We start from the raw sequence: 12008 nt of genomic DNA, 5'->3' as shown, positions 1-12008 counted from the left end.
TACATTTAGCCAAATGATTAGGATACTGTAAGAGCATCACGGGGTTTAGTCTATTCGATACCCCCGCCAAGAACCGAACCGAGTGATCATTTATGACGGTGCCGCCACCGCAACTCCCACCAACTACAATCACTACCGCTACAAGAGCTCTATGTACTACAATTGGGTGTGACGGAATAAATTATGAATTTATTAGGCCCTGAGAGTATCAACTAATCATAAAATACTCCGGCACCCTTTTTTTCCACCTTCGAATCAAATACACCGCGTCCGCGCTGCTGCACGTCATGCCCGACATATATGTACCTACATATGTATGTAAAAAAAAAAAAATCGGATTAATCCTTAACCAACCAGCACCCCATCCCCATCCCATCCCCATCCCCATCAACCCCGCTTCCTTATCTTAATCACTGGTAAGGCCGCTCGGGTTGATAGGGCAATTGCACTGCTTCGCGAGAATCTAGTATCAAGTGCAATAGGTGCACAGGTAAATACTCGTATTTCTCTGACGTTTGTGGACGCGACTGATATTGCATGCCATACAAAAATACGCCAAGCTCATGATTTTGGGTGTATGCAATAATGGCCCAGTTCAAAAACGTCAGCGAAATTCTAGTACATATAGGTACATACCTCGCGTTACCCCAGGATTACAAGGATCAATTCAACGGAAATCTCCGATTAGCCGAGAACCCCGCAAACCCAAATCACTGATGTTTTACCACAATACTTAGCTAAAAGCCCCACACCCAGAACCCCCACTGTCCTACATAAATCTCCCAACGCCAGACTTACATACTCTACGTCCATCAGAAGCTATCGAACCCAGAAAGGATCGACTACTTTTATTGCATAGGATGGCAAACCTCCAACCCCCAATTATCGATTCTCACATCCACCTCTTCACTGCCGAACATCTCCCCTACCTCGCCTGGACAAGCCCTACAAACCCACTGCACTCAGAACACTCAATCTCGGAATATCTTGCTTCTATCCCGGAAACTCAACGCGATTCTTTCAAAGGCTTTGTCTTTATTGAGACCGACCGTGTTCACACGGAGCCATCACAAGCTGCAATCGCAAGTAACGACGAAAAGGCTCTAAAGACTTCGTGGGAATGGACAATTGAAGAATTCAACTTTGTCTACAAACTGTCTGAGCAGAATGAGCTTGTACGGGGAATTGTGCCTTGGGCCCCGATGAATCTGGGGGTTCAGGCGCTTGAGAGGTTTTGGTCACTTCTGGAGCTAGAGGGAGAGAGCAACAAACGTAGAAAGGAAATGCTGAAGGGCTTCCGGTATCTGGTACAGGATAAACCGAAGGGTACGATCCTGAAGAAGGAATTCGTAGATTCGATGGAATGGGTTTGGAGAAAGGGACTGGCTGTGGAGATTGGGGTGGATGTTAGGAGTGGTGGCATCTGGCAGCTCGAGGAAGCGGTATTGGCAATTGAGAGTATTGTCAAGAAGGACGTGCCGGATAACGTTGGTTCCTTTGTGATTAGTATGTACCCCCGCTATGCTCTAACCTGCAAAAGGTCTTCATTTAACAAACAACTTGTGTTACAGATCACCTTTGTAAACCGCCACTAAACACTTCGCCTGCGGACATACCTTCATCAGAGATATTCAAAGGCTGGTCTGGTCTGCTCACCCGTGTAGCCTCTGCCCACCCCTCAATTACGATGAAGCTTTCTGGCATATTCTCTGAGCTTCCACACAATTCCGAGTCCTATCCATCAACACATAGCAAGGAATCTGTTATCTTGGATCTTGTGTCGCCATGGGTAAATGAATTATTTAACATATTTGGATCGTATCGTGTTCTTTGGGGAAGTGATTGGCCAGTTTGCAAACTTGGTTTTGCAGAAATTTACGCAGACATTGACGCCGGTAGTGCCGAAGGAGCATGGGAGACGTGGAGAAGGTTGACTGGAGTTCTGATGAAGAGAGCGGGTATAATGGAGAAGCAATCGGAGATGGTATGGGGCGGAAACACAGTAAGAGCTTATAATCTCAGCGTTGATAGAGTTGATTAGGACTTCAGTTCCGGGGTGTTATAGTCGAATCGCTAGATATCAATTAGTTTGACTTATGAAAAAAGGAGCCCAATTCGAGAATAGACTTTATATATGTATTCCGTTTTTTTTTTTTTTTTTTTTTTTACTAATGATACATAGTAGAAAGGGCTGATGGGCTTACAAAAGTAGTTTTCTCATGTTTCCAAAGACCGGTTGCACAGCGTCGCAATAGATCATCATATGACTGCTGGTTTAGGAATAACACTAGACGACTTCACGGGGTTACGGTCAACACGGGGGTATGGTCAATTCCAAGATTTTGTATGGAAACCAAAAGAGGTAGTCGATCCACTCCCTGCGTATCATACATCACTACGGTGTATATTTGAGATTGACCGTACCCCCGTGAAAGCGTCTATATAGGCAAGACTAAACTAGTACTTTATTACAAATTTGAAGAATACTCCATCCCATCCGCTTTTTTCAATGTTTTCGCTTTTGAACCTAGCTGAGCGATAGTACTACTATCCCATAATACTCCATCAGTGAAATGCCGACCTCAGAAAAACAACAAACCCCGTGTAGCTCTACTAACAGATCTTATTTCTATTAGCAAATAATACATCCCCCATAAAGATTTATTATAGGGATTAAAGGCATTTCTCTCGCCAGATTGGGTACTGCTTTCACCCCCTCAAACCAGCACTATGACCTATATAAACCTCCTCTGGCAGTCGCTATTTCCTGCTTGAGCCTGACAAAGAGTCGAAAAACCGTCAAAATTCGGGAAGAACGAGGGACAGAAGATACACAGTATCAGCTTTAAATTAGGAAAGAGTACTGAATTTGCTATTAGGGCAAGGGTCTCTCTCAGCTGCCTTTGCTGGGCAAGATTAATTTAACCAAGCCTGGAAGAGCTCCCCCAGGGCGGCCAAGGCGATCCACACCCGTATAAGAACAACGGCCTCCTCGAATCACCAAGAAGGCTCGCAGGTACAAGGAAAACGGATCAGCAAGATGGCTTTCACATACATGGACCGTAACCAGCCCTGAACAGACCGACTAAAGCCATCTGTGACTCTCCCGGGCCGGCCAAGTTCGTCCACTATACCTGGCGCGGAAACTCACGCTAAATAACCCCTGTGCGCCGTTTTCTGCTCCCTTATCGCTCGTGGTAGTTGATGATGTTTCTCAAATTAAACCTGCTCCCATTTGGAGCTGGCCGCGGACCTCTTGCGTTCTATGTAGTGCTCGAGAAGGTGCGGGAACGTCCATTAACTGTTTAAACTTGCAGAAATATTTCCTCCGGGTTATATACGACTGGTTAACGGGTTGATTGTAACGTTAAGAGGATGCGTCTAATAGAATCATGATCAGCCCGAGTGTAATGAGTACGAGAGGTGAATGGGTCTTATTTTTGGTATTGGTTAATTTCTGGTGACATTGTGCGAGGGAAAGAGAAAGAGGATAGCAGTAAAAAAAAAAAAAAAGGTGTCTTGAAATCTCCACCGTCGTTACATAATTTAGCTCCGAGGGGATCAAAGATTCATCTGAATTGAAAATTCAAAGGTGTTGGCACGTTAAGTATAAATTCTATAACTCGATCACTAGCGCGCCTCGATATGGAGAGCTTGTGGCTGTGCAAAAGCCACACCTAACATCATCAGGCATAGCGCCTCAAGATCTCATGACTTGCAATGAGCAACCGCCTTCCCCGACCTGCGCACCAATGGCAATAATTGAACGTGCCTTTTCCTACGGCGGTATCCTCATCAGAACCTTTCAGCATGCCGACTCCCCCCCCACAGTCCCACAGCCGGCGTCCTCGGGGGCGCCTTCACCAGCATGGGTCTCGGAGCAGCTCCCACCCCCGAAACGAACCAGAAAGAAGCGACAAGCCAACCCTCCACAGACCCCCGTTCAACTCGATTTATCGTCGCTACTTACACCTGATACCACCACATCGGAGAGCGGAAGTCTACGAGATGCTGGGCCAAACTCATTATCAGCGTTGAAAGACCTGCCACATTACATCTCTCTGCTCACGCCTGTGGAGCTTCGCGCTATTCAAACGCGTAATCGCCGAGGGAAGCATTGGATCCCGCCGGAGTCAACGGTACGGAAAGAGCTCGTGAAATTAGGGAGAGGAATTAACGGGGAGACTACGCCCGTCCACGCGAGTAGATCCAAGGCTGCAGACGCCCCGGTTCGGTACATGCAGGAGACAGGGCGTGCCACGGATATCGACCGCTTTGCTGTTGGTGGGGTATTAGGAGCTCCTAGCATGCAAGAGGAATCAATGTTGGACAATCTTGATGAGCATTTCGTTGCAAGCGATCACGGCGCGACGGATGGGAGAATTGAATGGCTGGCCCCGAGAAGTGTTCTAGTTAAGGACAGTAACAATGGGAATATGATTTCGAACGGAGCTGGAAGAGGGAACGAACATGTCCACCCTTCTCCAGCCCATGGAGTAACGTTACCGTCACCAATATCGGTATCAACAAAAGATGACCAGCAAGGGCTGTATCTACCTCCTCTATCCACTCACGTGACAAACAGTGAATCTACCAATAATGCTCGAAGCCTAGTGGTCAAATTGTCCCTACCAAGTACAGCTCAGAAGTCTCGGGTTCTGCCTGCAGAGCCCGTCCCCACACCAGCCCAAGCAAGTTCTATGGGTCCCCTCCAAACACAAACAACTACTCCAAATTTCGCAGGGGACTCAGCTCCCCCAGCTCAGGGTGGGCGGGGTCGTGGCCGCCCCCGCAAAAGCCTACATGCCATTGATATAACCCAAGAAGCGCAATTAATAGCTGCACCACAATCATTGGCTCCATCTTTATCACCTATTGCACCACAACCTCCGGCTGCTCCCAGTCCCATACTAACCAATACCCCATCACAATCTTCCCAGAAGCGGAAAAGGACGCCTTTATCGTCGGATCTCACCGATACCTCAACGCCTCCAACTCTTCATTTCTACTCAGTGTCGGATCTTCTCTCTCACCTCACATCCACGGTCGCCTCATCATCATCAGGTTTCATCCCCCGACCTGTAAGGGTAAGCTACACGCTCCCAAAATCTGCACTGTCAGCATACATCCATGAACCCGGAGACAAACTGTACAAAGCCTTTGGCGTGGATCTTGTTGCCCAAATCTCAGCAATTGACAAATTTAAATGGCGGATTGCACACTCTCAATGGGGTATATCCAACGGCAAGCATACCCCAGGTGCCAGGTGGGTCTGTAATCTGAGTGAAGAGGGTTCCCGAGACCGTGGTTCAAGGGGCGGTGCACCGTCGGGGGCTGGGTTGAGGCCAAATGGTTTTGGTGGTAAGTCCAATATCACGCTGGTGGTGCCAGAAACTAATGAGTTCTAGATCCACCCGCATCCAAAACTCGCTATCCATGTAGCGGATCAATATCACTGCGCTTCAGCGCAAATAAAGACATAGTGTCTTTCAAATACTCGCACCACGCTGTACACGCACCTCCCAGTGAGGATGATGTGCAAACAAAGCGAGTGAAGCTATATCAAAATTCACCCAGCGGCACATGGGGAGCTAGTGCACCCCCTGCGCAGGGTTTTTCAAACACATACACTGGAGTTGATGGAGGAGGAGGGGGCATATGTGGGGAGTCAATCCTGGCAGCGGTGGTAATATAAACTTTTGAATTCTTTTTACTACTTCTACACCGGGAAACACAACCATTTAATTATTCATGTGCTACAGATTGTTTTTTTATTTCTTGACGCTGCAGGTGCTTTCTTGCGATTTGTAAATTTGGGTTCGGCATCTTCTTCTGGGTTAGCTATGGAGTTCTGAAAACTTAACTACCTGTAAATTTATTCCTCCTGTTCATGATTCTGCGAGTCTGGATACATATATAGACTGAAGACTGCTTGATCGCAGCTCGTGTAATCATCCGAAGATCTTATTTGAGGCTTTCTCAGTGTTACTTATTTCCCAGTGAAGATCTGAAAAAGCTAAGGGCCCGTTTGGCAGTTTCGTGGTTATGAAACTTCGTTATGCAACGACTCCATTAGACGAGTGCAAACGGAGATTTTTGAAAACGGAGTTTGGGTTTCCCAAACAGCAGTGTCAAGGTGGATATATTTGGTGGGGTTTTGGGCGTTGCAACGGAAAAGTAGGTAATACCTACTTTTCAAAAACTCTGTTTCAAAGCCCTAACGGAGGTTCAAAATTAGCATGCCAAACACAAATATTTCTTGCAAAACGGAGTTATGAAATAAATGAAACAGAGTTTTCCCGTTGCCATACAAATTTGCTCACAAAACTCCGTTTGGACTTGCTCCCAAACGGGCCCTAAGCAAAGCAAGCGGATCAGACCATCCAACATCCGCAATGTGGTTTTTCCGATTTTGATTCGCCAGTAAGTGCGCATTCGCTATTGAAGCAGGTTCGTCATGTAGATTATACAATATACTACTACATATACCTACTCGTGTTTTCACAGCGTTTGTGAACAAAAAATAGCCAAGGCAACCTTTTTGTATGGCATGCAATAGCGGTGGTGTTCACAAACGCTATGAATAGACGAGTACTCTAGCTCAGTAGACCGTAGAAAACCCTGTAATCACATGAAAGTTGGATTCCGCTAGTTATGCACAAGCGATGCAAACCCGGATACAAGCCGAGAAACCCCTGATCCTCGACCAAGCTGTCAACTTCTTACGCTTTTTCTAACTCTCTCGGCATCGATTGGCATCTAAATGGCAGGCCATCTGTTTATGATAATTCTGGAGACTCTGAAAAAACACGCGATCGGTGCTATTTTCTTGCTTTTTGTGAGCAACGTTTTCTATGATTTGTATCTTCATCCTCTAGCTCGATTTCCTGGCCGGTATGTGGTGATGATATCCGCCTATACCAAGAGAAGATACCTAACGGCGATTAGATATGGGCCCGAATAACAAGGCTCTGGTGGTTAAGAGTCGTCTTGAGTGGAAAACAGCATCTCAAGAACTATGAGCTACATGAAAGATACGGTATATATTCATTATGGCCCCGCTTCTTATATGTAGCTTCTCTCAGACATGACCTCTACGTACAGGGCCTGTGGTGCGTATTACACCAAACATACTTAGCTTCTCCGATCACCGCGCAATCAAGGTTATCTACGGACGTGGTGCTGGCGAGTTTGCGAAGGGCGATGGGTTCGGTAATGGATTTCTACCAGGCGGAGATCCGCCAGTATTTTTTGCAAAGGATCCAGTGGTGCACTCACGCGTGAGGAAACGGATTGCTCACGCTGTTAGTTCCCAGTAATACCCACTACAACAATTATCAGTGAGATTAACCAGACCTTTGAATAGTATTCAATGACATCTGTGGCTCAAATGGAGCCGTCAGTAAGCGCTTTAATAGAGGAATTCAGTCGAAACATCGACAGGTTTGCAGAACGCGGCGAGGAATTTGACTTGGTCGAGTGGGTCAATCATCTCACCTTCGATTTGATAAGTGAGCTCGGATATGGGAAGAAATTTGGATTCATGGAGAAAGGAGGCGATGTTAACGGATATCAAGAATCAATGCATGTGAGTCAACCTACTCCAGCCAAATCCTGATACGTTCAATTCTAATAACACCAGCATAATTCACCTATGTTTCCAATTTTAGCTGCATTTCCAACCCTCGCAGCGCTATTGGGGGTTGTGATAAAATATCTTCCTCCTCCTGAATCTGCAACTGGAATCGGACATTTATTTGGGGTAAGTCCCAAATCCAACTTGAAATAATTATAAGTTATCTAATCGAGTTAAACTTCTACCAGCTAGCAAAAAGGATAATCGCTGATCGACGTGCTTCTACTAGTTCAAGTACAAATAAAAAGGATCTTCTCGGTGGGTTTCTTGCTTCCAAGACTGAGGATGGCTCCCCAATATCCGAAAGTTCAGTCTTTGGTGAAGTCATGGGGACTCTTATTGCTGGTGCAGACACTACCGCAGCATCAATTCAAGGGGCAAGCCTCTATCTTCTACAAAACCCCCCAGCCCTCCAGCATCTCGTAGACGAACTTGATCAAACCAACCCAGTATCTTACGCGGATACGCTGCCTTTAGAGTATTTCAACGCTGTGTTAAAAGAGACCCTCCGGTTATCGCCCTCCATTGGTGCAACATTCGGCCGGAAAGTTCCGGTGGGGGGAGCAGAAATATTACCTGGTATCTGGGTCCCAGGAGGCTTTGAAGTCGGTATCAATAATTGGGTTGTTGGGAGAGATAAGACTTTATATGGGGATGATGCGATGGAGTTCAGACCCGAGAGATGGCTGGAAAAGGGCAATCGAACTCGTTTTGCCGAGTTTGAATTTGGATTTGGAAGCGGGAATAGGGTGTAAGCTACTTGATCCTTTCTCTTACACTGGCGTCAAAGGTAGTAGCTAATAGGTAGGGACTTAGGTGCATCGGCAAGAACGTTGCAATGATGGAGATTTGTAAAACAATTCCTGAATTATTTGGAAAATTCGAGCTGGAACTAATGGATCCGGAGGACCCATGGGTTGAAGAGTCGAGATTGTTTTTATATAAGAGTGGGCTGAGAGTAAGGGCGAGAAGGCGGGTTCTTAAGGTTTAAGGCGAGCGAAATAAGGGTATCACGTCTCAACCGAGCAGGAAAAAAGAAAAGACGAAACTCCATTACTACATACAGTAACATCATAAAAATACAACGACTCTTTGGATAGAAATCTTAATTTGTGCATATATACTCATTTCAGTCCCCCACTCAGACTTTCCGTGGTCCTCTGTTTCTCCTTGGGAAACTTCCTAAACATATCTGCCAGCACGTCCACCGGCATCGCCAATAGTCCCAACACTGTCTCATACGGCGGTTTATTTGGCATCCACGGATGTCCTCTTGTCGGCACAAACATCTTTGTCCTCGAAAATGACAACGCAAGCTCCTGGGATCTGCTTTTTCCGCCTATGCCACTCTCCGGCTTCGTTTTGGCCAACGCCTCCTCCAGCATTGGAAGCTCGTCCTTTTCTTCGCTGCGCATATGCTTCTCCAACTCCTCCATCAGCTCCACCAATGACGGCTTAAACTCTTTCGACTGTGGATACAAGCGCTGAAAATACTCCAGCAGCTCCTTGGTCTTTTTTCATAAGTGGCCCATCAGCATACAGCTTACCCCAGGAAAGACAGCCATCTGACCTTCTGATGCGAATTTCTATCCTTATCTGCCGCCTTTTTCCCCTCTGCGCCCAGATACTTCTCGTAAGCTGGATACAAGACGATCTCCTCTCCAACAGCGTGTCTGGCCAGCTCCCATGTCAACTGATTCTGCCAACGACTCTTATTATCGTAATCGTTTTCATCCAGGGCCATTAAACGACCATAGTAGTCCTGGAGTTCGCGGTGATCATGTGTAATTGCATCTGTGATGGTGGGGTCGTCCGGGAGACGTGCCAGGTGGCGGACCTGGGTAGTGGCTAGAGCCAAAGACTGCACAGATACACGCGAGAGCTCGAGTGCAGGACGGGATATGAGACGGAACATTTTCCAATTGCGAATTGAATTGTATGAAGTGAGACGTGAGCAGTAATGGTATTGGGAGAGGAAGCTTATTTGCATAAAAGGTGAAACTCGGGGTACTTATCGCACCGTATATTCTGTGGACTGATCTTGGGCATCATGTCTCAACGTCATGACAATGAGGACCGCGGAGATAGAGTATGTGTGAGTAAGGCAATGCGGTACCCGAGTGCGCGTGTTCGTCGGTTGGTTTAATAGGATGCCAAGAATGTCTCTATTGGTTGTTTTAAACTCGGTTGTTTGGGGAAAAAAAACAGCATTACATTCGGTACACGGCAACGCGCCTCCAATGGGTGGTTGGAATTGGGATCAATCATGAGCAGGGGCTAAACCTGGAGAGCTTTCATGCAGCCCACTTGTGAAAATATCTACCTATCAACAGTGCGCAATTAACTACATGACTCGGAGAGATTCTAGGTACTCTGGGTACTCTACATACATGTCGGTAATTGACACTAGGCATCTCTTGTGGTAATTCCAAATGACCAGTGACTAAGGGAAACCAAATAATAGGTGTAGAACCAGGGATCTACATGCAGGTTTAATGTTTATTTCCCCTAACCGTATTTCTTGGTATGCGCGCTGTATTTCTTTTACATGAGCTAGACATTTCGCCACTATGGCCATTTACCGAGTGATTTGCCATGATTGCACGAAACCTGGCTCTTGTATTTCAAAATATCTGCTTACAATATTTAACTATTCAGCGGAGACTACATGAATATAACGTTTCTGTTATCTCTCAAACTATATGTCCCATCTTGATTCCTAAATCCTCCTCACCGTGAACCTCAACCACCCGGCACCCTCGCGCCCCTCGGCCTCCTTTGGCAGCTCAATTGGCGTAAACGTTCCATCAACTTGCCATTCCCCACCAACTTCCTTATTCCAGAAATTATTGAAAGTCTCCATATCGTGTCTATACATTTTCCCTTTGAGCATGTGCACGCTATGGTCAAACTCGCCCGGAATCGAACTCCCCCCTTGTCTCCCCACCACCATGGATCCCTTCTTGGGGCTGAGCATCCGAGAAATCCTCTTGGCCGCACGTACCTGATCCTCGAGATTAAACAAGTGCAGGAAAGACCCGATATGAATAATGTCCATCTGCCCGTCGAGAACGTTCAGCGGGGAGGCCTCCGATTCGTCGAATATGTCGGCTGGGGCAATGAATTTGGTGTCGATTTTGTCTTTATCCATGAAAAGGTCATATCCCATGCCAATAAATTCGGCTTGCAGGTCCGAACCATAGATATTGCCCGAAGGGGCGCCGTCCGAGATAAGTTTCCTGATATCTTGCCCAAAGCAACACCCGAGATCGAGCAGCTTCTCGCCTGATTTGAGACGGGATACAATCTCGTCGTAAGCCGACGATTCAGAGATTGAAAAGTCGAGGAAACGGAAAGAACCGATGCATGGGTAGGGGAAGATTTTCAAGGCAGTATCGCGCTGTTTAGAGTTATACCAAATTAGATTTCGAACACAGACTGGAATAAGGAGTATCTAAAACGTACCACAGATATAATATGTGGAATAATTTCATCATCTGCAAGATTGGTGTGCTTCTTGAACACCTCACGTGCGGTGGGTGGGAATGTGGAGGGCTCTGGGATGTACCATACAGAAGTGAGGACGTCGATGGCGGGAGGATTTTCTTGTGCTTCAGTCATATTGGCTTGCGGTTGTGGCTTGATACTGATACTATTTCGACACCAATGGAGATTCTTCTGTCTTTTTATAAGTTTTTTTTTCTTTGCTTTTGAAGATCGAGGGTTTCTTAATACCGAAGTAACTCCATAGACCCCGCAATCTCCGTCTTCAGTACGTGGCCTATCCACGGCTTTCCGTCGTATCCGGATTAGAAAATGGATGTATTTTGGCTGCGCAAGGGTTAAGGTTCTGACTCAATCACTCTAAATTCTAATAGAGATCAAAGAATCTATGTATACCTGATCTACATACATCTGTACTTGATAATTTATTCACGAACAAATATCCAAGTCGCGTTGAGTCGTTTGAGTCATTCGACACGCGTACTTCTCCAACTTGTGATGTATGCAACTAGGCCATGGCCGGTATGTGATTTATGCATGCATATGGTTACAATATTAATTAAGTTGGGTGAGTGAGGCTCAAAAAACCTTAAATGCCCCGCCACTGCACTTCGCACTGAGGCTGATCGTTAGTGGCGTAGAAACTGCCAAGATCCGGGCAGGAATAATAAAGATAGTATTACTAATGTAGGTACTAAACCTGCGCATGCCAATGGCAACATCAACCAACACCAATTGGCCCCCATGCCAAACAGCAACAGCCATCTCATCCTACTCTGTTGTCGGCGGACCTTATCGATCTTGGGCAATCCATTCACGCGAAGTCAATAACCAGTTCCTTATTGGTTATGTCGGTTAACTGCTGTCA

General features: G+C 46.3%; 5 protein-coding genes across 5 annotated transcripts; 3 read left to right on the top strand and 2 right to left on the bottom strand.

Annotated features, from left to right (window-relative positions):
* Nucleotides 1–860: 860 nt before the first annotated feature.
* Nucleotides 861–2065, top strand: LAJ45_08277 (uncharacterized protein; the record flags this gene model as incomplete). The annotated part of the gene is made up of 3 exons (XM_046117828.1): nucleotides 861–1506; nucleotides 1572–1984; nucleotides 2042–2065. 3 exons carry the CDS (start codon nucleotides 861–863, stop codon nucleotides 2063–2065), a joined length of 1083 nt encoding a protein of 360 aa, XP_045969115.1.
* Nucleotides 2066–3752: 1687 nt separating this feature from the next.
* On the top strand, nucleotides 3753–5695 carry LAJ45_08276 (uncharacterized protein; the record flags this gene model as incomplete). The annotated part of the gene is made up of 2 exons (XM_046117827.1): nucleotides 3753–5361; nucleotides 5409–5695. 2 exons carry the CDS (start codon nucleotides 3753–3755, stop codon nucleotides 5693–5695), a joined length of 1896 nt encoding a protein of 631 aa, XP_045969114.1.
* A 700-nt stretch (nucleotides 5696–6395) lies between these two features.
* On the top strand, nucleotides 6396–8627 carry LAJ45_08275 (uncharacterized protein; the record flags this gene model as incomplete). Its single annotated transcript, XM_046117826.1, has 9 exons — nucleotides 6396–6400; nucleotides 6879–6894; nucleotides 6949–7039; nucleotides 7105–7304; nucleotides 7367–7588; nucleotides 7643–7762; nucleotides 7825–7894; nucleotides 7988–8387; nucleotides 8453–8627. The coding sequence occupies 9 exons, from the start codon at nucleotides 6396–6398 to the stop codon at nucleotides 8625–8627; spliced, it is 1299 nt and encodes a 432-aa protein (XP_045969113.1).
* A 133-nt stretch (nucleotides 8628–8760) lies between these two features.
* Nucleotides 8761–9551, bottom strand: LAJ45_08274 (uncharacterized protein; the record flags this gene model as incomplete). Its single annotated transcript, XM_046117825.1, has 2 exons — nucleotides 8761–9147; nucleotides 9207–9551. The coding sequence occupies 2 exons, from the start codon at nucleotides 9549–9551 to the stop codon at nucleotides 8761–8763; spliced, it is 732 nt and encodes a 243-aa protein (XP_045969112.1).
* An 804-nt stretch (nucleotides 9552–10355) lies between these two features.
* LAJ45_08273 (uncharacterized protein) lies at nucleotides 10356–11257 on the bottom strand (the record flags this gene model as incomplete). The annotated part of the gene is made up of 2 exons (XM_046117824.1): nucleotides 10356–11036; nucleotides 11102–11257. The coding sequence occupies 2 exons, from the start codon at nucleotides 11255–11257 to the stop codon at nucleotides 10356–10358; spliced, it is 837 nt and encodes a 278-aa protein (XP_045969111.1).
* Nucleotides 11258–12008: the final 751 nt, after the last annotated feature.

The sequence above is a fragment of the Morchella importuna genome (genome assembly GCF_003444635.1).
Source record: "Morchella importuna strain M04M26 chromosome Unknown Morimp01GS028, whole genome shotgun sequence".
Classification (NCBI taxonomy): domain Eukaryota; kingdom Fungi; phylum Ascomycota; class Pezizomycetes; order Pezizales; family Morchellaceae; genus Morchella; species Morchella importuna.
The sequence above is the reverse complement of the archived record's forward strand: the minus strand, read 5'-3'. Positions and strand labels throughout refer to the sequence as shown.